The following is a 27,748-nucleotide window of genomic DNA, read 5'->3' on the forward strand; positions in this document are numbered from 1 at the left end:
TTGAGAAATATCTTTGGACTGACCTGTTTTGACCTCTGCCTTTGTAACGGCAGCGTCTGCCTTTTCCCTGGGGAGGAAGAAGAAAAGAAAAGTGCGACGGTCATTTTAATTGAATAAGTACAGACTAGGGTTGCATGATACACCGATACTAGAACTATACTATACTCCATTTTATTAGTATCCATACAGAGTCTTGGCAGTTAAGTTGTTTTCCAAAAGTGAGGAATTGGAGGGACTGAGCCCAAAACCTTCTCTCTCTCTATATATATATATATATACCGTATATATATATATATATATTCCACTTTTCCTGATGTTTTAGGTTTTTGTTGTGGTATTGTTTTAGAACCGGTATTGTGATACTTAGGCTGCTATCGGTATCAAAGTCAAAGTTTTGGTATCGTGACAACACTAGCACCGACACGTAGGACATCCGACGAGGATGGATGTATTAATGAACAGGGAAGGCAGATCTGCATGTATCGGTGCACAAGACACAACGTGGCACTCGGGGGAACCGGTACCTCTCGTCCTCCTTCCCGGCAGCGAGGGTCGTGCTGTCCATGGTGTACTCGTCCATGGTGTCGGCGCCGTCACTCTCCGCCCTCTCCCCGTCCTCCTCCTCCTCCTCATCCTCGGACGAGGAGGATGAAGAGGACGTGGAGGTGGACGAGCCCTCGGAGGATGAGGAGAGGCTCTCGTCGTCGCTGTCGGCACTGAGGGCGTCGTCTGAGAGAGGAGGAGGAACATAGTAAGAAGCGACACCACGGCTCTATAATTAAAGAGGCAGGAAGTGGAGAATCGGGTGACTTTTCAGAATATAAATAGCCGCTCACCGTCGGAGTCCTTTCCGCTTTCTCCTTCCTCGTCGTCCTAAAAATAAAAAGGACATCGTTACAACTCCACTCACAACGCTCACCCGAACAGACGGAGCTATGTTGGAAGAGTTATGGTAGAATACTGCCACCTAGCCGACAACTAGGGGAAAACACAACCTTACAGGAGCCTTTCCTGACTCCACATTTAAGTAACAAGTACAACTTGCTTATTAAAAAGAAAAAAGGGCAACGGATTTCTCCACCCGTTTAAATGATTAATTTGATCAATTCCTTCATCTTTTGAAAATAAATAAATAAATAAATTAAAAAAAAAAGTGTTTTCTTTTTACGCTGGTGCTCATTCTATGACTGTGTCTCCCTCCATCTCCCGGGCAACCACTAACACTTACGTGGTGGTTGCTAGATGGGATACAGGTTAGGGTGAGGTGTGACCGTCAGCGGTGAGGTTAAGGTAAGGGTTAAATCTCACCCAGACCTAGAGAGCAGACCTCTGATGAACTGCAGCTATTCTCGTCTGTACTGTCTGCCCAGCTGGAGGAAGGTTGAGGACTAGGGTCTGCAGTCCATTAGAGGTCTGATGTTTGACGTCATCTGGCCGAGTACCGGCTCTCCCAGATGTCTTTTTTCTGATCTTAGATTGGCATCTGGTTTCTGATGACATATTTCACCTTTCGGATATCGACTCCAGATTCCACAACATGGCTACAGATTGCAACAGTTTTTGGAAATAGTGCTATGAAAAATTATAACTAGTAGTGCGACTATACCCCTGTTTAAAAATAAAATAAAAATAGCTCTAGCATCAGTATCGGCAGATATCCAAATGCAGGAATCAGTATTGTAACTGAAAAGAGTGGATCGCTTCTCTAATCCCTCGTTGTTCCCACATGATCCCAATCTCTGGAATAGGAGAAGAAGGGAAAAAAAACACACCTTTTCAGAAGAGGAGCCATCAGATGTCTCTTCTCCCTCGCTGTCGAGTTCCCAGGGTTTACGGGTTCTTGGCTTCTTTTTCCTCCTCTTGCTGTCCCGCTCTGCTCCACGCCGGTCCCCGTCTGGACGTCTCCTGTCCGCACCTGGGGATGTTTATGTTCATTTAGGATCCGCATTAGCTTTTGCACTTGACAAAAGCTACTCTTCCTGGGGTCCGACACTTAAAACAATATTCAATAGTCATCATTACATCATTATTAACATCATTAACAATCTCATCCACTCTTAATATCAGATTCAGTTAAGGATGACAGTGTACAAGATACTTATCAGTATGAAGTATAAAAATTAAATAAAAGATTTAATTAAATAGTGCTTCCTGAGCAGCACTCACTGCCATCAACATAAATTAAATTAACAAACGGTCAATTGGTTTTCACCACTATGCCATAAGGTTTCAGTGCATGCTTGCTAGCTATGGTATTAAAAATGTTTCTTTTTTTTTGATCCACTTTTTCTCCCATTTTTCTATATTTTCTCCCATCCCAATTTCGTATCATCCAATTCAACCCTCCCCTGTCACGAACGCTGTTTCTTGCCTCCCACAAGCCGGCTGCAATGTGGACTAAGTCATACTTAGCACAAGTCCCCTCCGGTACTTGAGGTAACAGCAGTCGCATCTTTTCACCTGCGCAGCTCGATCTCTCAGTGTCGAGGAGTAACGCGTGGGAGGCTCACGCTGCCCCCGACACTTCCTGATTCTACTGCGCAGGCGCACCAACCGACTTGTAGGAGTCGCTTGTTCACAACGTTCGATCCCCACCCTTCAGTTTTCCCTCCCCGTAATACGGCGAATGTGTATTACTGCGAATCCTAGCGTCTCCACACTGGTGGCGAGTGCCTTGCCCACTACACCACCTAGCCGCCCGTATTAAAAATGTTTCTTGAACCTAAGTTTTGATTCTATTTCAGCAAAGTGGCTTGGCACTGAGTTCCCTGATGAGGAGAGGGGTCATTAGGAACCATGCGGGTCAGGGGCCACGTGCCCCTCCTCCTGCACGGCCTGGACACGTTCACACACAGGATCCTGAGCCGAGGAGGACTGAACCCATCTGTTGCTTTTACAGTAATTAAATCATTTTCAAACGTGCTTCTTTGTGACACGACTACAGAAAATAATAAGCTTTGCTTTCCGACATGTTACACATTGGCTTTTGATACTGCATTTCAGCACTGTGGATATTGACCGATACAGATACCCTATTTTTTTGCCTGATAATCGGCCCATCGTCCAATACCCATATCGGTATCAGTGCATCCATAATATAAGCATAAACTTTGCAAACCTTCGTCATCTTCGTCTGGTGGCGTCGAAGGTCGCGGCCTCTTCATGTCTCCCTCTCCGAGCTCCATGGGTTCTTTCCTCTTCACCTGCACGTCAGACACAACAACGTATATCTTAAGCTGCGTTCACACTGCAGGCAAAGAGTGGCCAGAATCGTACTCGTATGTTTTTTTTCATGACACAAATCGCATCGAATCTCATCTTTTCAATTCTTGATTTGGCCCACTTTCATATGTGGTCCTAAATCAGATACAGGTCCGATTCCTTTTGCAATGCGACCTCAGTCTGACCAGTCATATCAGAATTGATGCGACTTTTACATCACTCTAGATTAACATTCTTCACAATTCTGTGGTGGGAGTCACTCTGTGAAAACAAACATGGGAAGACAGCTGTGATGGAGGTGGTCAGTGGAGGTATTTAGTATTCGGGGCGATACTTCTGGTCAAGCAGAACCTGAGGGGACGTATCATAACCACTCTGTGTTTGAAAGCATATTGAAAGAAGAAATGCCTCTCATTCACCTCCTCCTCGCCCCCATTATATCATCTGCTCACAAATTAGTCGGCCTCCACTGCACATCAACTTACAACTTAAACCATAAACTGTGCCTTCAGTGTCCTCCATGTTTACGTCCATCATCATTATTGTTTACTCATGCGGGTCAGTTCAGGAGCGTGACCAGTTCACACTGCTCTCTGATATTGGCCACATTAAAAATAAATACACAGCCAAACAAACAACGGATCTGAGCAATGAATCCGAGTTGAGCACTAAGGCTTGCAGTGTGTGAACGTGGCCTCAGTCGCTGTGGTGTTAAGTGCCTCTTCCTCACATCTGAACACGGTCACTGTGGTGTTAAGTGCCTCTTCCTCACATCTGAACACGGTCACTGTGCCGACCCTCCTCTTCCTCACATCTGAACACGGTCACTGTGCCGACCCTCCTCTTCCTCACATCTGAACACGGTCACTGTGGTGTTAAGTGCCTCTTCCTCATATCTGAACATGGTCACTGTGCCGACCCTCCTCTTCCTCACATCTGAACACGGTCACTGTGCCGACCCTCCTCTTCCTCACATCTGAACACGGTCACTGTGCCGACCCTCCTCTTCCTCACATCTGAACACGGTCACTGTGCTTGCATGCATGGCGTCGCAGAGGCATCTCAGGGCCATCAATCAAACAGGCCGCTGCCGCCCATCTTCTACTGTGGCCGACTGCGTGTTTGCACAGGGTGTGTAGAACCCACACACTATACGACTATAGTAATAAACTAATCCAAAGCTGAGACACACAGCTTGACTTGTCCTCATCGGGTCTCAGTGTCCTGATATCGACCCGGAAACCGAGGAAGGGTGTGTGTGAACGGAACCTCAATTTCTCAATTCTTACCGTCTTTGTACGATTATGTACCTTCTACTATACTTATACTACTACCTATCATGCTAATATGTCTATACTACTATGCACTCTGCATGTCTGCCTGTTTGCATGCCTACATGTTGCTGATGTTACATTGTCCCCGTCTTGTCTCAGCATTTCTTCCTGTATTCTGTATTGTATTCTCCCAATCTTATTCTGTATTTTCCCCACTTTGCCAATAGCAAATTGTGTATTTAATAACCTTAACCACTTTTAACTATGCTGTTACATTCAAATATTATAAGCATTATAATTATGCTCTTATTTTACATCTTGCCTAGGGACTGCAGTTGAAAACTAGCTACCCAGCTAACACTGGCATACAGTGGTGGTACTTTGTCTCATCATTACCGTTGTATAATGATGTGCACTGTCCCTATTCAAATGAACGTAATAACTAACCAACTAGGTAAGTTCGACACTATTTGACAAACAATGCCACTGACCCTTAGCTGACTTGTTGTTCACACTGGATCAAAAGTGTCAGCTAAAATAATGACTAAATGTAATTTGACCCATCTCAAAGCCTGCCCTCTCTTTCCTTGATCCTCACAATCCACAGAGGGAAGCGACGGTTGCGATTGGAGGTTCAAGAAGAGAGGGTCGGAGCTGGAGACAGGTGGCTGTGACGGTGTGTTGTTGGTACCTTGAAGGAAGGCAGGCACAGCGCCCCTCGAAGCGAGAAGCCCTCCATGCCGCCGCTCTTGGCCCAGTCCACCAGGGACATGAGAGGCTCTCGGGGACGGCTGGCCTTCTCCTCCTTCTTCTCGTCGTCCCGCAGGGCAGACACGCCCCTCACCATCGTCTGGAAAGGCTGGAGGGAAAACAACGGGGTTTGGAACGGTCAAAACATTCATTTTTTCATTTTCAATTCAATTCAATTAAATGGTGCGTTTATATATCGCTTTTATCCAAATGTCTTGTTCCTCACGTTCACTCACACAGCGATAGCGGAGGAGGCCCTGCAAGGTGCCAACCTGCTCATCGGGAGCAATTAGGGGGGTTAAGTGTTTTGCTCAAGGACACTTCGACACGCTGCCCGGGAGGAGCGGGAATCGAGCCGGGGACCTTCCGATTACCAGATGACCGCTCCTGAGCCACTTTTACTTTTCTATAGTGTAGCAATGGTATAGGGGCGCAGTGCCACCATGTGTTCTATTTTATTTAATTGATCTTTTCATATTTATTTAATTAATTTACCTTTAGCTATGAGGGCCGACGGTCCACTCTACTGGTTAAAGTTGCTTACTTGTGAGTAGTACGTTCGTTGATAAAGAAAAATAATGTCCACAGCCGCTCCGGTATTTCCCAGTCTCAAATCACCGCAGACTCAACACATGAAAATTCCTCCACACCTGAAAGCCGTAAATCAACTTGCCGGCTCTTTCCACAGCAAAACGGTAGCCAAGGCACCCGGGTCTAGAAATACAGGCTTCAATCTATGTTGTTTAGTCTATCTGTTCAGTACTGCTCAGCACTGTTTCAAGATGCACATGTTGAATATATATAGATACACAAATGTTCTAGAATGTTTGATTATGACATCATACTGTGCCATCACAAAATGTTCTAGAATGTTTGATTATGACATCATACTGTGACATCACACATGTTGTAGCATGTACTATTATGACATCATACTGTGACATCACAAATGTTCTAGAATGTTTGATTATGACATCATACTGTGACATCACAAATGTTCTAGAATGTTTGATTATGACATCATACTGTGACATCACACATGTTGTAGCATGTACTATTATGACATCATACTGTGACATCACAAATGGTCTAGAATGTTTGATTATGACATCATACTGTGACATCACAAATGTTCTAGAATGTTTGATTATGACATCATACTGTGACATCACAAATGTTCTAGAATGTTCTATTATGACAAATAAGACGGTTCAATGACTATCTAAATCCAATCAATATTCCTAATTCCATTTCAATGTAAGGTTATAAAAATAAACATAAAGATTCATATAATACAATAACCTAAATATACAGCTACGTCCCATTGTATTCTGAAATGTAGACCTAAACAGTGTAGCCAACTAACGTCACGGTGACCAATCGCAGCCACTCTTGTCTGGGACCAAATACGGCCACGCCCCATTCCCAGTAAAAAGTGGGAATCTCTAGAATGGGTTTCGGGCGACGCTGTATACGGAAGTGACGATAGACAACACTTTCTGTTGTCAGTAGATGGCAGCATTGGTTTAAAATTAAAATGTGAAAATGTTGAAAACTACATTTCCCAAGATCCTTAGCACAGGTCACAGGTCACTGGGATGTGTCTATTCTTCGCCGTGATCTGAACAGCGGTAAACTATTACTGCGACCTCGGTATAGGGACCGCGAATGGTAAACTAATTATCTTAACAAAAGTGCGCTGGTAGCATTACATATGTTGTCTAAAGGGGGACATATGGTACAATTTAAGATTTTAATGATAATCGGCATATAAAAGGACAACATAAAGCATCGTTAATTTGTAAGAAACCTCAAAACGGTAATATTCGCTATTGTTATGAAAATGTGCTAGAATCCTATAAAAATGTGGACGCATTTGGTCTACGTTCCGTTAAGCAAATAGAAATAAGGTATAACTCATGAGTGCTTTGGCTCCTATACATTAGCCAAGGTAACGTTAAGCTAAAACTAGCTCTTCAGCTAATGCTAAATAACACCAGCAACTAGCAAGCTCCCTGTCACACCGCTGTCGGGACGATGGAATTTAAGAATGTATCTGCTGTTAAACAGCATTGACACTTTAATTCACGGTCGATTAAAAACACGTTTGTTTTATAACGCTCACTCTCAGCAGGATACCGCACGTGTTGTTGAGAAATTACGTCATAATGGTATCGGAGCAAAGAATTAGAGAGTACTCGCCGATACCAGCATTTTAGGCAGTATCGGAGGCATTTCCGATACTGGTATCGGAACAACTCTACAAGATAATGATAAAAAAAGACATCATATCACATTGTACTTTGCACTGGGAAAAAGAAACGCCCGTCAAACACCGGTATACCGTCAACACTGAGACAAACAGCGTTACCTTGGCCTTGGTCTCCTTCCGCTCCCACCACTCGTCGAAGGTGGCGAAGGCGATGTTCTCCACCATCTTGCGGTTCAGGTCCCTCTGCATGATGCTCTTCATCTCCTGGATCAGGGTGGCCAGGGCCATCTGCACCGTGGCCTCGTGGGGGTTCTCCGGCTCCAGGGGCATCTGCTCGGCAGGGAGCCCCCGGTGGTCGTCACCCTCCCCCCCGGGCGGCGCAGCGCCGTAGCCGGGCGGGGGCATGTAGGAGGCGAAGTGTGGCAGGAGGTGCGGCGGCCAGCCGGCGACGGGAGGCGGGATGGCGTGGTGGGGAGGGGGCGGGATCTGGGAGCCGTGCGGGTCGGGGTAGACGTAGGGCATGTGTGGGGGCATGTAGCGGTGGTCCTGGTCGTAGTGTCCCGCCGCCCCGCCTCCCTCTTGGTCCATGTAGGGGTGGTGCGTGGGCGGAGGAGCCATGGAGTGGAGGTGGTAGGAGGAGGGGGGGTAGTCCGTAGGGGGGAGCGCCGCCTCGCCGGGCGCGGTCGTGCTGTTGGCGGTGGCCGTGCGGAGCTGGTGCAGGCGGCTGAGCATCTGAGTCTGCATCTGGAAGGGCATGGTGGCCCCGCCGTAGTACTGGTGCATCAGCTCCATGGAGGCATAGTCATACATGTGCGGCATGGGAGGGGGGTACTCGGGTATGTGCAGCTCCATGTGGGGCAGCGGGGGGATGCACGGGGGCCCGAGGGAGTAGCCGGGGGGCGGCGGGGGCAGGTGGGGCGGGTAGGAGGGGTGCATGGAGGCGACAAAGTGCTGCGAGGAGTCCGAGAGGGGCGGGGGCGAGGACGAGGGGTCCGCCGCTTGCGACGGCTGGGCGACCTGGGACGAAGACGGGGAGGAGCCCGAAGGGGGCGGGGGCTGCTGGTGGTGGGTAGTGACCGTGGTGATGGTGCTCTCCTCCTCCTCGTCGGAGATCTCCATGTCCTCGCCGGAGGAATGAGGTGATGGCTGCGAGGAAAGAGAAAACATGTGGGGTCTTTATGTGGATAACAGAAGCCTTGAGGAAGGACGATGACAATCTGACCATCCCGATTAATGAACAACAACAATCCACATTCCATGACCGACTGACCATGAACTCTGAGTCAACCGAGAGGCGGGAAGCGCAGCTAGTGGGGATGTGCTGTCCTCCCCACCATGACCAAATAATACATCATTCTGTTTTCATCATAAAACAACGATGAGTGCTATATATATATAATATTACCTGCATTTAATCCTTCTTTATACCTACTTATACACCTGCATACAGTATAACCCATATAACTCTGTATGATAGCATGTACAATAATATACTAACTAGACATATTTATTCTCACCATATATATATCTATCCTATCCACATCTGTCAGTACATGTACATACCTGCACATAATCCTTTCACATATCTGTAGATACTATATCTATATCTGTATATCCCTTACCTACTCTTACTAGGTACGCTGCTGGCCAGTATGACTTACTACCATAGTGTCTTACTGTCTTTATACCTGTATCACTGACTGTACATATTAATACTACAACTCTGTACATGCATCTGATTAGCACTACACTCAGTAGTACTAATTTATATATTTTATACCCAGCTTAATCACCTGTACATTGCTGTTGCACTTTACAGTTACATTTGCATTCTGGTTGGATGCCAAACTTATTTTCATTGTCATTATACAGCACACAAGTACAGTACAATCAATTTGAATCTATCTAATGACTTAAAGTTATCAGGCATGCACACAGAATTCATTATCATTGTTTAGACTGACTTCAATACACCTTTGTTTTGTTTGGTAAGGCGAATCACATTCCTTCACCCACAACCGTGAAGGAATGTGAATCCTTACCCTCCTTCAAAACCGCTCCCCTGTAAATGTCCAAATCCTAGCCCCCCCCCCCCCCCCCCCCCCAATGTAGTTTCTTCCCCTTCGGATGTATATATATTTTTATGATCCCTTTTTACTACACGGTTCTGTATGTCTTGTATGTCATAAATGTCCTGATGAATTGAAAATGGGGGACCCCGATGTAAACAAGACGAAAGTCTTTTTCTGGTCTGCATCCTCTTAGCAGTTGTTTTGTATTGAGCCGTACTACTGTATTGTACCCATTGTTCTGCAATCTGTTAATAAAGTTGCAGAACACCTGCAATCACCTTTTTCTACAAGAAGTTTTCCACATAGACCCATTTTTCTATTTTTTGTTTATGGGGGGGGGGGGGGGGGGGGGGGGGGGTCTTTAGGGGCGATAGCAGGTCAACAGTAGGCTTGCCGCGGTAGTCAGTGATACCAGTGTTACTCAGGTGTTCAGGCATCCACCAAGTACATTACTTGCCCACTGCACCCACCCACCAGTGTATGATGGGTAAAACCCACTTCGTTCATTTTCACATATCAGTGCCCACGTTCATCAAATTCAAAAAACTACCAGCCAGATAGATTTTTACCGGCCATAAATAGCTTTTTAGTATATTTCCATGAATTATTATTCATGGAATATGCTACATTGATCCATCATTGATCTGTCAATGAATGGATAGAACATTTACAGAAGGTGTTACTGTCTGTTGGTTTATTTTTAGATTAGAACATCAACTATGTCTGTCCAACAAATGGATATTAGTAATTGAAAATGAATTAAAAACAGATAATACCGGTGTTGTCGTGGGTTAATTAGTCATGGGAAATGTCACATCACCGCGGCAACCCTAGTCAACAGTAGATGCAAACTAGAATAGACGTGTTATACATCATCTGAAAGCTGGGGACCTGATTATTAATTTGAGATGCAGCTCAGCACTGCAAGTTTCTTTTTGTCATAAATCTATAATAAACATTATGTTTTGGTTTAGGTGCCCATTACGATTTTGAAAGTCTAGAGTGTATAAGGGCTTAGAACGTTATGATTGAAGCATAGGATGGTTATTCCCATGCTCATTTATGTCTCCTAATTTGTTGCAGCAGGTTTTATGGTTTGGTGTAAGATTTAACCATTTATCGAGAATTGATAAACATGGTAAAAAATCCCTCCAAAATACCACATTAAGACACCAAGACCTTGAGGAACATTTCTGTAAGAATTGCATTTTTTCAGGCGATTGGATGATGAACACTGCTGTTCTGGAAATTGTTTAGAAACCCCTCCTTATGGTCAATAACCGAGGAAGGCCATACATTCTCTGAATGCCCCAGGTCTCTAGTTTGTGGTTGTAAAGTTTTATGAGGCTGTGATTATCCTAGAGTAGGGCTGGGCGATATGGCCTAAATATGATATCACGATATTTTCTGACCTTTCGGCGATACACGATACGCATCACGCTGTTTTTCTTTTTTCCCCCAAACAATTCATTATGAGGCTTACCAAGACAGTATTTGAGTTTGCAAGCTAACATTAAAGACAAAATAAAATACCCATGCATTTAGCATTTTTATATTATATATTAGATTTAGATTATTGGATTATTAGATTATATATTGCATATATTTAGCAATGAGATATTATATGATTTAGATATGAAATATGATGAATTGAAAATGGGGGACCCTGATGTAAACAAGACGAAAGTCTTTCTCTGGTCTGCATCCTCCAGTCCACTGTTGTTGTATTGAGCTGTACTGTATTGTACCCATGCTGCAATCTGTTAATAACGTTTTCATTCATTCAGACGGCAAACAGAATCATTTTGATTGACAGTCGAGTCTGCCAATTACGTCACACCGCTTGCACCCGCCCTGCTGTTCTTAGCACCAATCGGCAAGCGCGTATTAATTTTTTACTTCCGCCATTGGAGAGCTCAATGACAACAACAACAATGGTAGCGGTAGCTCCCCGCGGCCGACGTTTAGCTTTTAGCTCCGCAGGATGACTAAACGACTGGAGGCATAATGATTTTACTGCAACGGATGTTATAATAAAAGCCTTTCCATACATCTGTCTGATTAAAAACTTTATTAACAGACCGCAGAATGGGCACAACTGAGTCAGCACGGGCTGAGATATGAACGACTAATGCTTGCTATATCTAGGTCGACCTCGGACGTTGCTATGTAAATACGCTGATGTTATTGAACGTGTAACTTAGGGCTGGGCGATAAAACGATAACGATAACTATCGCGATAAATTATTTCCTCGAAATAAACATGAAACGTGGTCGCAAAGTTTCGATATATCGATTTCCAAGCTTGGCTCCGTTCAGCCTCGGCTCACCACACTCACTAACAACAACCAACGTTACGTGATGACGTGACGTGCATACGCACAACAGCTAACAACCAATCAGTGAAGGAGATGGCCGAGAGCGAACGAGATCCGGAAGGAGACGTACTAGGACTCACTCAACAACAAGGCTTGCTAGGCTAATTAGCTTGCACGCCCGTTGTTTTATATATTTACGTGCCGAGTATGTGTGTGTTTTGAATTCTGAGGCCACGTTTAAGTAGTGTGGGGTATACAGTGGACGTCGTTTCAATATATTGTGGCGGAAGAGAGTATTTTAGTGTCATATTTAGCACATTGTCGTGGAATACATCGCTTAGAAGCAACAGGCTGGCTAGGATACCTAGCTTGCACGGCACTGTTTTATATATTTACGTGCCGAGTATGTGTGTGTTTTGAATTCTGAGGCCACGTTTATAGTAGTGTGGGAGTGGACGTCGTTTCAATATATTGTGGCGGAAGAGAGTATTTTAGTGTCATATTTATTGTCATGAGATACTCCGCTTGTCGGCTAACTGTTAACGTGCGCGGACTGATGACGACATCAACTCGACTTGAGACATTCGCAGCAGGATATTAGAAGTTAATTAAACTTGACAGACATTATATCGACGATAATTATCGATATCGAATTATATGAAAATAATTTAATAATTTTATCGCGATAACGTTTTTGGTCATATCGCCCAGCCCTAGTGTAACTATATAACGTTAATGCCACAAAACGAATGCCTTTGTTATCATAAGTAGTAACTTTGATGCAGTAGTGTGTGTGTGGGGCGGCGCTGTTCAAAAGTTTCAACGTGTGGACCAGATTGACGCGACACAATCCTCTTGGGCAAAACATCACGATATCCACGATACGTTTAAAAAGTGTATCGTTAATGAACTGTACCCGATATTTATATAATATCGTCATATCGCCCAGCCCTATCCTAGAGGTCCCAATAGGTCATTTATGTCAAGTAAAAAAATTAAAGAGGTCTCACTACAATGAAATGGCTACTATGGGGACTAACACCATCATCACACATGAAGACAACTGGGCTCATTCCATCCACAAGAGTCTCAGATTCAGTTGTACCCAATTTATCCAATTGCAAGACTGTTTAGGGATCCCAGTATTCAGACATGGTCAAATAAAATATAACACATTTATACTGCATGCAAAGAACTGCATGGTTCTTGCCCCAAACTACATGGGATTAGCGTACATGAGACCCATAGAACCCATTTTCACTCAGATACCTTGAGGTGAGAGGTCTTTGAAAATGGCCTAATTTATCTCATCTTTGGAGCATAATTCAGCCCCCTTCCCGACAAGCCAGCATGACATGGAGACCTCGGTCGTCTAGTTTCACACGACAGCAGTACTACTAGCTTTAGCACCGAGCCCCGCTGCGGGTCTCGGAGGGTTAACGGCAGCTAAAGGGTCTGGAGGATCAAAGCCTGGAAAAGACTAATCTACTTCCTGATTTGAACGATCCCCACTGCGCCCCTCTGGCTCAGGTAACTCATTATTATGACCCATTCCTTCCTTAAGCGGTTTAAGTGTTTCCGAGTTGCTACCTGACTATTCCCGTTGTAGGGAGGCGTGTGCGCCCCCTGGCGGCTCCGCGGATCAGTGGCTCCGGCCAGCGGCGCCTCCTCCTGCAGGGCCCCGGTCGTGGGGAGGCCGGCCTGAGCGTGGGGGTCCTCCGAGGAGGAGGCCAGGATGTGGGGGGAGTAGGTGGAGGAGGATGGCGTGGCCTGTGCGATCACAGGGGGACTCTTCCTGCCCTCGTCCCCCTTCTCCTGTTTCCTCCCCCTGCCTCTGTCCCGCTCCCCTTTCCTCCTCTGCCCCTTGTCCCGCTCCTCTCCCCGCTGGCCGCCGCTCTTGCCCTCCCCCGACGCGTCTCCCTGCCCCCCGCCCGCCGCTGCCTTCTCCCTCTGCCTCTCCTCCTTCCGGTCCTCCTCCTCCTCCTCGTCCGACGGCAGGAAGGAGAACTTGGCTTTCTGCTCCTTCAGGAGCATCTCGATACGCGAGTCGAGGCTGCTGCTGTGGTAGACGAAGGGCAGGCTCTCGTTGGTGGAGTCCGGCTCCGGGGAGGAGGAGTCGCGCTGGGGGGGCGGCGGGGAGGTGGAGGAGGAGGGGAGATGGTGCGGCAGGGAGGTGGAGGAGGGAGAGGTGGAGGAAGACGCGATGGAGGAGTGGGGCGGGGAGGAGGGCGGCGGCGGCGTGGTGGGGGGCACCGGCGGTGTGCTGGGACGGCGTTTGGGCTTGGTCCACGGCTCCTCTCGGGCCGGACTGTCCTGGCTGAAGTCCAGGGTCCCGAGCGTCTCCGCCACGGCCGCCGCTATGACCGAGGCGGGCGGGAGGGGGGGCGGCGGCGGGAGCGGAGGCGGCGGTAGGGCGCTGTGGTGAGCCGCGTGGTAATCCTTGTCAGCGGCCGCCGCGCCCGCCGCAGAGCCCCTCTCCCCGAGGGCGGCTCCCGCTAGGCGGGAGGAAACGGGTGGTTCGTGGGGAGGAGGCGCAGCGGGCTCCTTAGAGGAGGAGGAGGAGTACGCAGAGTACGAGGAAGGGGGCGGAGACATGCTGTTGGAGGAAGACCGGTGGGAGTTGGAGTTGAACCTGGGGTCGGAGCTGTTGGAGTAGTCGCTGTCCCGGTCTCGGTCCCGGTCGTGGCTGCTCCGCCTCCTGCTGCTGCTGCCGCTGCCGCCGTGGTGGTTGTGCGAGTGGTGGTGGTTGCGGTGTCTCTGGTGGCCGTGTTCCCCGGAGCGGGAGCCCAGGCTGTCGCGCCTGTAGCCCCGCTCCTCCCGGCGCTCCGAGTGGTGGGAGTGGTGGGAGGAGTGGTACTTGGAGGAAGAGTTCGTCTCCTGGTGGTAGGACGACCTCCGGGAGCTGATCCCGCCGGGCCCGTAGCGCCCTCCCGAGTCCCTGTCTCGCTCCCTCTCCCTGTCCGACGGCTGCTCGTACTGGGCCGTGGGGAGCGGGGGAGGCATCGCGGGGTGGTGCGCCATGTGCTGCCCGGGCCCCCCGGCGTTGGGGTACGTGGGGTAGCACGGCGGCTCGTTCGGACGGTAGTTGGGGGGGTACATGGGGCGACCTCTGTGGTACATGGAGGACTCCTGCGGATCCTCGGGGTAACGGGACACTTTGTATCCCCCGACGGAGGATGAGACAGCGGAGGAGGAGGAGGAGGAGGGTAGCATGTCCTGGGGAGGGTAGCCACTGCCCAGTGCACCAGCGTTGTAACCAGTGTGTCTGGAAGACAAGAGTTACAAACAGTTGATGTTAGTTGACGTTTCCACAGTGTTCCAACGGTACAGAGTCACTGGTCAAGGATGAGCACATATACCGATACCAAATATATATACAGACTGGTGACAGATTCTATTGAATTAATGTAGGGTCTTCTTGGCAGTGGTGGAAGAAGTACACAGTTCCTTTACTTCAAAGTAGAAATGCCCAGATAAATGAGTAGTGTAAAAAGTAATCCATTCATATTCTACTTAAGCAAAAGGATTTGCTATTGAATGTACTTAAGTATATAAAGTAAAAGTATGCATTCTACGTGACGTTTGTGTATTCCAGTGCTTGGGAGCATTCAATTCTTGATCCATTGACCTCTAAAGGTTATGTTAACGTGGTATGTGGTCCAGTTCTGCTGCTCTGATTAAAGGTGATGTTAAAGTGGTATGTGGTCCAGTTCTGCTGCTCTGATTAAAGGTGATGTTAAAGTGGTATGTGGCATCTTCAAATTAACTAGTAACTGATGGGTTCAGATAAATGTAGTGGAGTAAAAAGTACTTTTACTTTTTAAAAGGTTTAATACCCCGCAGACACCCTGATACATTAGTTGAACGTGTGCTGGGTCCATGTGTGGACCTACCTGCTGCCACCAGCGTACCCAGAGTCCTGGGAGAAAGGAGTCCCGGAGCGGTTGGAATAGGGCGTCCCTCCACCCTGGGAGGAGGCGGAGGAGCCAGGGGTGTATGGACCGGAGGAGGGCGGCGTGTCGTGACGTGGATCGCTGAGCGCCGTGTCGACGGCGCAAGGGGTGATGCTCCCGGGGGTGACGGTGGGCGGTGCCGCCGCGGTGGACGACCCCGCCTGGTCACTGGAGAGCCTCCGCCTTATGTCTGACGACTGCGGGGGGAAGAGGAGAGAGAGAGAGACGTCAGACCCGTCGACCACGTGGACTAAGGATGGGCTAAACTCACAAAGTTACTATTCGATAATCACTGGGAAGGAACTATTCAAATACTATTCTGAAATCCAAAAGCACTCATTCCAAAAGTTACATCGTTGATGCTTCAAATGTCTGAGCTTCCACGTTAGCGTATGGTTTTGTTTTTACTTAACAGCGAACGTGAGATAATCCAACAAGCGAGCTAGCGGACTGCTGTCATTGCTAACAGCCAACACTAGTGGACCAGGTATATGTATCGGTCTGTAAATTTTTTATTCACTTGCGTAAATATAGCCTACCAAGGAACACAGTTTCATTCAGGTTACACACTTTACACCTCCTCAACACTCACATTTCCACAACAAAGGTGAATTTTAAATTGTGTCTTTCCCAGATGTTTTCAGCTAAATAATAAAGCTAATATGAAAAGATGACGACAATGTTGCAGAGTTGAGTCCTTGGACCAAAAAAGCCTAACTGTGGCCTAAAAAGACTACATATACTATGGCTATATGGTGAAATAAAACATGTTGATATATGCCAATGTTCATGGCTACTGAAACCAAACGCAGCAATCACATCCCTCTTTACATAAACACTGTGCAATCCCTAAAATATTTGTTGAAGTATTTGGCTCTGTACTCCAGCACATTAAAACGGAACAATGACTGTGAGGTTAAAGTATTCATGCATAGTCTCCCTTATTAGGGAACCAAAAGTAATTGGCTAAATGAATCATAAACTCAAATAAATCATATCTAAATCGACGAGTCGACGACTCTTAAGCGGTCATTCGTGAAATGATTATCTTTCCTGCTAAAGCGCCTCAATACATTTGACAGGATTTTAGGTACAGTGAGTGGGGACTCTCCGTCTGAAGACTCAAACACAGTATGGGATGTATAGCTGGACTTCTGAGTGTTATGTGTGTAAATGATCACGACACTGAGGGTCAAGGTCAGAGGGTGTTGTTCCATCGCAACTCTTTTGATACATGTACATTTACAGTCATTTACCCAACGCTTTTATCCAAAACAAACATGCAAGTGTACAACAATGTCGACAGGAGGGGTGCCACTCTGGCGGCTAAGGGTAAGTTAGCCAGGGTGCAGCATCCTGACTGGCAATATCACCTCCTGGTTTGGGAATAGCACTGCACAAGACCGTAGCAGACTACAGAGAGTGGCACGTTCAGCCGAACGCACAATTGGAGGGGGGCTTCCCACCCTCCAGAACATTTACAACAAGCGGTGCAGGGGTAAGGCCAAGAGAATCATCAAGGACTCCAGCCACCCAAACCACTGCCTCTTTGAACTGCTGCGGTCAGGCAAGCGATACCGGAGTCTCATGGCGAGCACAGAAAGACTCAGAAGAAGCTTCTATCCCCAGGCCATCAGGCTGCTCAACGAACAATAAACACTATGCAACAACCATCAAATGCACACAGCACACACATCCACACGCGCACACTCACTTTAAACAAACACACTGCAGCACCCACTCTCCACACTTTAGATCACCTAAACACACTTTATATTTATTGGTAAAGGATTTGCACTACAACTCGTACACCTTACTGTAAATTGTACCTAAATTGTACCTCATCCCATTTCTGCTTTGCACTATATAGTATTGTATACATTGCATAGTATATTGTATATTGTATGGTAACTCAGTTACTTCTATTCTGCATCGAACATTGTACATATGTCTAAACACTGACTTCTATTTTTACTTCTATTACATGCTATACTATTTTATTTCATACTTATCTTGTCTAGCACAGTCTCTGGAGCGTAACAGTAAGAAGCATTTTGTATAAAAGTATTCTGTACTTCTGTATGACAACTATTAAAGAAACTTGAAACTTGAAGTGGTATCGTTCGTCTGGCAGTGCAGAACTTGAGTGCTACGCTCTGAAATCATCACATGAAATCATCGGCGTCAGCCCAAACTCCCTCACCCGCTCCACCCAGGATTTCACAACATCGACGCATCCATTGTCACTCCCTCCGCTCACATCTGCAACCTTGGTATCGTCCTCGACCCCGTCCTCTCATTCCTCCCCCATGTAAACACAACATCACCAAAGCAGCCTTTTTCCACCTCGGGAACATTGCCCTGCCTCTGACTCTCTCTATCATTCTCTGCCAGTGAAACACTGGTCCGTGCGCACGTTTCATCCAGGCTCCATTATTGCAACATCATCCTGTACGGCTCATCAAACAACATCCGCAATAAGCTCCACCCGCCGCTCGGACACCAACCCTGTCCTCCACAACCTCCACTGGCTCCCGATCAAATATACACTTCAAAATACTTCTCATCACCTTCAAAGCCCTCAGCAACCTGCTGTTTTTAACCCACACTGTAAGGCGTCTTTGAGCACTGTGAAAAGCGCTATATATATTGTATGTATTATTATTTTAATACACTCCCAAGTGCATAGTAGCATAGTAGATAATAGTATAAGACAGATGTAACTGTGATTAAGGGCTAAACAGATACACTTGACTACGGTGATGCGTGGCGATGTAGTGAATGTACCGTGTCGGGTTGCGTTGGGGGCGGGGCCTGAGGTTGGAGCCTCTCTGTCAAAGCCTTGCCACCGAGGGGCACGGTCTGAGGAGTGTAGGAGCCGTTTACTAACAGGTCATAATACTTCTGCCTCTGCTGGCCTGGAAGAGAAAAAGAAAACAGTATAAATATGACAGAGGGAATCTGTGGACGCCCTGTGGACAGCCGTGCTCCTCACCCAGGGTGCAGCCGTGCTCCTCACCCAGGGTGCAGCCGTGCTCCTCACCCAGGGTGCAGCCGTGCTCCTCACCCAGGGTGCAGCCGTGCTCCTCACCCAGGGTGCAGCCGGGGCAGGAACGACACAACGTTCAAGATAAATCCAGAGGTTGTAGTGCTGAAGTCCAGGGTTTTCCCCAGTGTATTGCAAGCCCACCGGCCCACCGGGCCTAAACATTGGGGGACTTTTTAAGATGTTTGTTTAGTGGGGCAGCTCGGTTGGAAAGCTCACAGTCACCAGCGACGTCTCTGAGATCAGTGTTCATTACCCTCCTTGTGCGTAGAGTGACATTCAACTCACCCAATCATAAACTCTGCCATCCATGCCTAGCAACGTTGGCTAGCTAGCCTGACAGTAGGGATAATAATTAGGTATAATGTAAGGGGGGGGGGGGTAAATACAAAAAAACAGACGGCCAAATACTGCAGTCAACAATGTCCACCGAGTCAGCAACAGTGCATTGATAATGGTATTGTCAACGTTAACTTCAAGCAGGAGTAAACACAATCCCGAATGGATGGTCGACCCAAAATATAGCTGGCCAGAACGCGGTAAGCTAAAACATGTTTTGGCTTATATATATGCATCTAAATCGACCTCTTTGTGTTTCCCGTTGCAATGTTTGTTAAGACAATTGCTGACAGGAAATAAACAGGGACCAAAAGCCGTTCTCTTAGCAACAGAATACTTCTGAAAAGGTCTATACTGTAGTTGTTACTGTACTGTAGTTATTATTATAATTAATTTTTTGTACTCGTGTTGAATAAATGGTGTATTTATAACAACATTCACATTACGTAGTCATATTTTCAAATCTCCAGTCAGCTTTTAGCAGACTTCATGTAGGGCCCCTGTCACTTGGCCACTGGGGAATCCCCGATAGAGAGCATTGCACTAGCACCAACAATACCAGGGTTAGGGGTTTTATTCCCACTGGGGCCATCAACGCTAAAAATATCCTATGCCCTTGTGGTACTTTACCCAGGTGCTTCTGAGTAAAGGATCCAACAAGCGCCTATTTAGGTTATGAGGGCGGTGACAATGGCACACCGTGTGTCCTAAGTGGATCCCTGAAGTACGAATGGTCACAGTAAACAATCAACTATTGGATTTCCTTGCCGATACATTTCGCCATAGTCTTTATCGTTATGTTTTAATAGCAGGTTTCTTCTAAATAGACTCACGGCACGCCGTTGATTAACAGCAATAGATATTAAGTGCTTTACAGCATCACATCGATCACTTGGCAACTCATTACCAGCTCGTAATCTTAAGAAGCCATGTGGTTCTTCTAATCCCACCTTTGATGTCTAGCTGAGCGTGAATCATGTTGCCCATGACGGAGGTGTTGTGCAGGTGCTTCACGGTGTCTTTGGCTCCTCTGGTGCTGGTGAACAGCACTCTGGCCAGACCCAGGTGCTTCCTGGTCTTGGGGTGAAACAGGATCTCCATCTCCTCCACCTCACCGAACTTGGCACACATTTCGGCCAAGAAGGGCTCCTTGATGTTGTCATTGAGCCTCGCGAACGTCACCTCCTTGAGGGGTATGGCACCCACGTAGAATTCATCGAGCTGTCGAGGCAAAAAGATCCAGAAATGAGATTCAAGTAATTTGGGGGAGATTGGGAGCTGCTGGAAAGGAGAGGGAGGGAGAGGAAGACGAGAGTAATTCTTCTAACCTTTAACTTGGGCACTGGCAGGGATAGCTCCGTGTACCTGGACCAGATCCTCCGAGGTCTGGGGTCCCGCAGGTCTCCCACCGGAGGGAACCCAGAGTCCTGGAAAAAAAACTCTGGTTTAAGTCACAAGCCAGTGTTTCCCGTGCCTAGATTCATTTGTGGCATCCCATAACTACAGTGTATCAGACAAACCTACTAACCTAGCACAATGACATATTAAGAGCATTTGTGGCATTTGCATTTTTCCCACTGCTGACATGTTGCCCACCCAAGTCTGCCACCTCCACAAACAACAAGAATGTGCGCACAGACACACACACACACACATCTTTCATTAGCTGCGACCAGCAGCTCTTTAGGTCACTGTTGGTTGGACGGTCCACAAAAATTCCCCCACCCTCTAGCAGCCACAGGTTTCACGGAGGTCAAGTGTGTGCTGTTCATGCCAATTGGATAAAAGGGGGCGTGGCCGGTCACAAAAATGTCACAGCTATTGCAAATTCGTGCTTCTTTTTTAGTATCATTATTATTGAAAAACATACTCACTGGCACACTGAAATGTACTCCATCATATCTGTATATTTTCTGCGTGACCCTTCGGATGGCTGGGTCTTGGACGAGCTTGTAGCTCTTCCACTGCAAACTAAGAGCTCGTTGTGTTTCGGCCCCACTGTCTGGATCCATCCTACAACTGAACAATAAAAGAAACATGCAGTTTGAATGATGCAGCAAAGAAAGAATGCTGGGACTTACTACCATATATGACCAGAATACCAACGACGACACCTGGAGCAGTACCTTGTTATGATACAGTAATAATAACGCTACTGACTTAAGTTATAGCTCAGGTCTAAAATGCCACTGCATGCAAGTATTTTACTCATATAATAATATGCTTTGCATGCTAACATTATCAGAAGGTGCGTCACACAAAAAAGACCCAAGTGAGTTGTACGATCATCATCTTTGTAAGCTGAGTTTCTAAAAGAAAAGACTAAGAGTGCATGCTGCTAACTGGCTCACCATGAACTCGTCCTGCACACACACACAGACACACACACACAGACACACACACAGACAGAGACACACACACACACACACACACACACAGACAGAGACACAGACACACACAGACAGACAGACAGGGCTGCAGAGCTGCTGTCAAAACAATAACTACGTTACGTCACTTCACGACTTCGGCTAATGTTAGCAAACGTTAACAAACATTACTTACGCGTTTACAATATGATCCAATAGTTAACCAGTTACAACACGCGAGTTAATGTCTAACATCGTGGAAACGGAGAGCAGTTGTGCTGTTAAGACAACCTAGTTTGCTGACGTTGTCTCAGTTTGTGCCCCTTGCTCTGCTGCTATGGGGCAGGTTAGCTCCGGGGCTAGCATCCCGAATAGCAAGTTTGAAATCAAACTCTGATCACATTCCACCTCAGCCCGCACTCCGAAAACGATATCGATAACACCGTGTGCTACACACCTCTCTGTTACGACCGAGCACGGCGTGTTGTTTTGACCCAATCGTCCTTAATTCCGAACCCGCCTCTTTGAAACAGATCGCCCGCTCATCCCAAACTGCCAGCCCGCCGCTGGAGTGGAGCGTTAGGCCTCGACGAGCAAGAAAAACACTGGGTCCGTAACACAACAGATGCCTCTCCGATGCGACCCCCAGGCTCATCCGATCCACTAAAACGATGCCCCTAGCATTCCGGTAGCCGGTAATTGCTATATTGTGTCCGACAAATGACGAGCCCGTTGTTTTAACTCAATATCACAATATTGTTGCCCGAGCGGCCATCGCGTAAACCAACCTGAAAGCCTCGCCTGTTCTCCATCAGTCTTTGCGAATGCAGTGTGCGATTCGTCACGAACACTTTCCACACTAAGACAGTCCCCGTAATATTATTATAAGCAAAAAAATGCACATATCTCATCGTGAAACAAAATTAACTGTAATAAATAAACACGATTTTGTGTAAATAAACACCCTGACAACACTTTCAGATTGTATTCTTGAAAGAATATGCCTGAAATGAATCTGCCATTCGGAAGCACAAACTTGTGAAAGGGAGGTGTGTGTGGAACGAAATACGCCCTCTTGAGATGAGAGTGAGAATTACATTGCTATGGTGCCATTTGGGGTGCCATGGGGCCTAACATTATCATCGTATTGCAACATACTTGCTGCAAATTAACCATATATAATATGATTTCTGCTAATATATTTCCCAAGTGGGCATTCAAAATAGATACTTTTAGAACATTCATATTATGCTGCTAAGAAAATAGACGGTGTCCCTTTGAAATGGGGTTGCAAATTAATTGAGGATGGGTCAGAAAATGGACATAACCCACTGACTGTAGATGAATGAGCCAATATAGCTAGTGCACAACCAAACCCTATTGGATCCTGAAAGAACATGAACTCCACTCATAAAAAACTCAATCGTGTCAGCATAGTTAGTAATGAAATGAATCACCCAAGAAAGACTAAATGAAAAGAGAAAGTTGGAATGAGAAGAGTCCAACATTATAATAAACAAAGATCATATAACCTTTACATAATATTGTATGTTTTCCACAGCTAAAAAAAACAAAACACAAACCTTTTTTTTAAACTTAAATTTGTATTTGCATTTTTTATTTACAAACATCTCAGACTAAACAGACAGAAACAGTAAAGAAAAAATTATAACATCAAAAAGAAAACAGAAATAAAAGAAAGGGGTGACATGGGTTCATCGGTCAATTCTATCTTTACCTTGTTTATTTACATTTCAATTTATTTTCTTGTTTCCTTTTCATTCTTCTGTGATGTTGTTCCTCTTCTTCCTATATTCCTCCCACTTTTCCCATTTTGACTCAAATTTCTCCTCCTGTAGCCTCAGCATATGTGTGATTCTCTCCATTTCCTGTATCCCCTCTATTATTTCTATCAATTTTTCCTTCGTCTGTGTTTCTACCCTGTACCACAGTTTAGTCAATACTTTCTTGGCTGCTACTAATAGTATCTTAATCAGATATTTGTCTTCTCCCTGAATTTCTTTCTGTGTCAAGTTCCCTATAGTACTTGACCTGTCTGGGGCATTTCATATCCTACTATTTCATTTATTATCCCTCCTATCTCCTCCCAATAGTTTCTTAATTTCTGACATTCCCAGAATATGTGTGTGTGGTTCGCTACTTCTTGCCCACATTTTCTCCAACATGGCTTCTGTGTTGGCATGTAATTGCCATGTATTTCTGGTGTTATAAAGAATCTAATTATGTTTTTCCACCCAAACTCCCTCCATATCCTTGATCCTGTGGTTGATTGTTGTATCTTGCATGTGTTATACCATTCCTCCTCTGTTATCTCTTCCTTCTCCCACTTTTCTTTTATATACAAGGTTGTGATTTCCGTACTGTCCATTATTGCCTGATATACTGCTGATATAACCCTCCCCAATTCCTTCCTTCATATGTTTTTACCATTATCTTAATTATCCCATTCTGTTCTTTGTCTCTGTCTTGTTTTATTTCTTTGTTATAGTAATCTCAAATCTGTAAATATCTAAAATGCATGGTCTCTATTCTCTAGTCCGAATCTTTCTTTCAATTTCTGTAGAGTCTGCATCTCCCCTCCTTCTATCATTGTACATATTGCTGTTACCCCCCCCGTTCCCATCTTTTGAACCCATGGTTGTCTATCCCTGGTTTGAATTTGTTGTCGTGTGCTATCCATCTCAGTATCTTGGATTCTTTTTCTAGCTTGTATTTCTTTACTATTGTGTTCCATATTTATAGTGAATTTGGTAATTGGGTCTAGTAGTTGTTCCTGTCTTCTGAACAGCTCCCTATCTCATATTAGTGCCTGCACTTTGAATCCCTCTCTTTTGGTTTCTATATCTTTCCATTTGGCTTCATAATTCACATTGCACTAGCATGCTACTGTCCTAAGCTGTGCTGCATAGTAATAGTCTTCTAAACTGGGTACTGCCATTCCTCCTTTCTCCTTTGGTAGTTGTAGTCATTATCTGATCCTTGGTCTTCCCCCCCCCCCCCCCCCCCCCAAATGAATCTTGATATCTGTCTATCACATTCCCTGAATTGTTTTTGTGGTATTAATATAGGTAAAGACTGAAATAGGTATAGTAATATGTTCATCTTAATGATTTCGATTCTTGAGCTGAAATCTAGGGGCATAACTGTCCATCTTTATAGGTCTCTCTTGATTTTCTGATTAATCTGCGTATAGTTTGCATCGTATAACCCCTCCACCCCTCTTGTAATGTTCACCCCTAGATACTTGATCCTGTCCATGTCCCATTTAATTTAGTATTTTTCTTTGATCTCGGGTATCGGGAAGCTTGTGTCTGGTTGTCTCATATATACTATCACGTCGTCTGCAAACAGTCCCAATTTATGTTCTGTTCCCCTTATCTCCACCCCTTTGATGTCTTTGGTCTGTCTAATTAGTTGAGCCAGTGGTTCGATGAATACATCGAAGAGCGTCGGCGAAAGACAACAACCCTGTCTGGTAGCTCTCTCTAGTTTAATCCGGTCCGTCAGACTACCATTTACCTTAATCCTTGCCGTCGGTTCTTGATATAATGCCCTAATTGTTTTCATAGCGTTTTTGTCTAATCCAAATTTCTCCAATACTTTATATAAAAATATCCAGCTCACACTGTCGAATGCTTTTTCTGTGTCTAGGCTAACTAATACTGCACTTCCTCCTTCCTTTTGTATCTCCTCTACTATCTGCACTGTCTTCCTTATGTTATCCTGTGTCTGTCTTCCTTTAATGAATCCGGTCTGGTCTTCGTCTATAATATCTGTCATAAATGTCTCAAATCTTTTGGATATTATTGATGTATATCTTGTAATCTACATTAACACTTTCTATGTCACGAGGTGGCGCCAGAGTTAGCGCTTGAATGCCACCATCCACTTTAATGTTATCGTTAATATCGCCTAATCTATGTTTTAAATTATGGCTATGTGTCTAATCTGCCCGTCGCTTATCAAAGAATCCTTTTCCAGTCAGTGCTGTCAAGGCAGATTGGTTTTTTATCGCTTCATTTCCGTTTGAGAGCATTTTGAAAAGCACCCGTTTTGAGCTAAAAACCCTTCCATTCTGGGCCATTCTATGATAATCGTCTTTTACTGGAATATTCCAGAACGTTGATATTTGTCTGCCTATTTATGAATTGTTTTCAAATAAACGCTAGATGATCAATATTATATATACACGCACGCCCATTCGAGCCGCGCACGGATAATCGCCGTGTTCATTTCCTCTTGGATTTTTTCAGTAAAACCGATAGAGGACATTTCACAAAACAGCTTATATCTTCATCAAAATGAGTCTGATTATCCTAACACTGATAACATAGATTCCTTACCTGACATCAGATGGTATCCAACTGATATATTCCTATTCCTGATCACCATTCGAAAAAATCGATAAGTGTATAGATCCAACGTGTGTACAGTGCAGTACATGATTCCGCGGGGCTCAGAGTCTCCAGAATGAACTGTGATAACCCCGGCTGCATCAGTGGACTGGAAAATGTGGAGTACAGGATTTTTTTCCCCATCCATTTTCATTGAGTCTGTTGTGAAGGGCCAGATTAAAAGCTGAGAATCTACATTTATTGTTTTATATACCTTGTATATTATTTATATATACACGTTATATCCCTTTAAGCCTGCGTTTGAATCCCAGTAATATTCACTTTCCTCATTGGATAACGTTCTCGGCGCCAGGCGGCGAGCCCCCAAAGTCAGGTTCAAAGGCGAGTCCAGGCATGTTGGAACATGCCTGGAGACGGCGCATTGATTCGAGACGAGAACTGAGGTTCGGCACTAGAAAGCCACTTAAGTATATATATTGCGGCAGGTGCGAACAGTAGCTGTTCATCAAGTTCAGCGTGATTCTAATGTAGTGAGAAGCAGTTCGTCTAACAGAGCGTTGAGAACCACGTGCGAAGTGAATAGTAAAAGTGTCAGATTTAATGCAGTAACGTCAAGTTCGACTTAGCTTAATGTGAAGTAAAGAGTCGTTAATTATTGTGTATCGTGCCAACAGCAGTTCGTTCGTGTGCAGCATTACCCAGCAGTTCGTTCGTGTAGCTAGTGGAACCTTAGCCAGTGTGCGTGGACTAAATACATTGGTGCCAGTACACGAGGAGGGCCTAGTCGGAGAACCTACTGGACATGTGCATATTGGAACCGACGGCGGCGATTGCAGAACCAGTATTGGTTGGATTATAGTGATTGTGGAACGTACTACCCTTGGAGAAGAGCATCGTTAATACCCACTGTCGTTTGGATTTAACCACCGTGAGGATCTACTTCGGGCTGGCTTCATGGACCGAGGCTAGCTGGCTATCATCATTGCTATCGTGCAATTGGATTACAGTTATTGCTTTGTTGCTGAGCATTTGGATTACAAGGACTGGATTCTGTACGTGAACCCCCTTCTTCTTCAATTGAACAGACTGAGTATCCGAACATTCTTCTTCCCTCCAGAGCTTACATCTCTGGGAGGAAACCCCTTGTCTCCAGCGGTACCAGCGTTTCCCCCTATAATTGCCATCCTACGCCAGGCGGCGTTAGCCTAGTACCCCATCGTAGGAATTATTCTATTCCCACTGACTTTTGCTACTGACTGACTTATGCATATTCTTCGCCATACAAGCGCGACCTTAATTCTCATATCTGTACAATTAGCTGCATAATAATAAATACCCTCAATGATATTTCTTTGTCACCGTGCCGTGTTATTATGAGTGTCTGCCATAATTAGTTGTACTGTCTGGCAAGTAATACTAAGTACATAATTAGCAGTGGTTTAATCTATCACAATCTTTAATACAGTCAGGGTTTTGTAACCCCTCAGTTACAATTGGTTCTTCGAGCCGGAGGGTATCAGTAATCTTAATATCATATTAATATTGATATGGCCAGCGGCGGACACTCTCCAGACGGCTCTCCCAAACTAGAGCGCCCTAGGCGCAAACGTCAGCCCCCTCCACAACTGGAGGACTACGCTTTCGTTTTACCTCCTAGCTTATCTAAAAAGACGTTAAGCACGGATAAAACTGATAGCTTAAGCATGCCCAATCCTATCGACTTGTCGGCCCCACCAGTAGAGACCCCAGTGGGTTCAAACGAAACTGACTTAGCTCACGGGGGGGAACAAGCGGGACATGACGTGACTATACCCCAAGAC

The 27,748-nt window shown here is 45.6% G+C and overlaps 1 protein-coding gene across 1 annotated transcript in view; it reads right to left on the reverse strand.

Annotated features, from left to right (window-relative positions):
* Positions 1–22,224, reverse strand: part of setd1a (SET domain containing 1A, histone lysine methyltransferase) — a 38,627-nt gene extending 16,403 nt beyond the window's left edge. Inside the window, exons 1-14 of the mRNA XM_084328403.1 lie at positions 22,010–22,224; positions 21,061–21,205; positions 20,515–20,613; positions 20,137–20,407; positions 18,589–18,719; positions 15,742–15,998; positions 13,439–15,113; positions 7,618–8,604; positions 5,188–5,355; positions 3,119–3,203; positions 1,773–1,915; positions 837–873; positions 525–729; positions 24–67 (exon numbers count right to left, since the gene is read on the reverse strand). Of these exons, the coding sequence (XP_084184529.1) occupies positions 24–67; positions 525–729; positions 837–873; positions 1,773–1,915; positions 3,119–3,203; positions 5,188–5,355; positions 7,618–8,604; positions 13,439–15,113; positions 15,742–15,998; positions 18,589–18,719; positions 20,137–20,407; positions 20,515–20,613; positions 21,061–21,198 (4,240 nt within the window). The 5' untranslated portion in view covers positions 21,199–21,205; positions 22,010–22,224. The remainder of the gene's footprint in view (positions 1–23; positions 68–524; positions 730–836; positions 874–1,772; positions 1,916–3,118; positions 3,204–5,187; positions 5,356–7,617; positions 8,605–13,438; positions 15,114–15,741; positions 15,999–18,588; positions 18,720–20,136; positions 20,408–20,514; positions 20,614–21,060; positions 21,206–22,009) is intronic.
* Positions 22,225–27,748: the final 5,524 nt, after the last annotated feature.

This window comes from Notolepis coatsorum, assembly GCF_963971535.1.
Source record: "Notolepis coatsorum genome assembly, chromosome: 14".
Classification (NCBI taxonomy): domain Eukaryota; kingdom Metazoa; phylum Chordata; class Actinopteri; order Aulopiformes; family Paralepididae; genus Notolepis; species Notolepis coatsorum.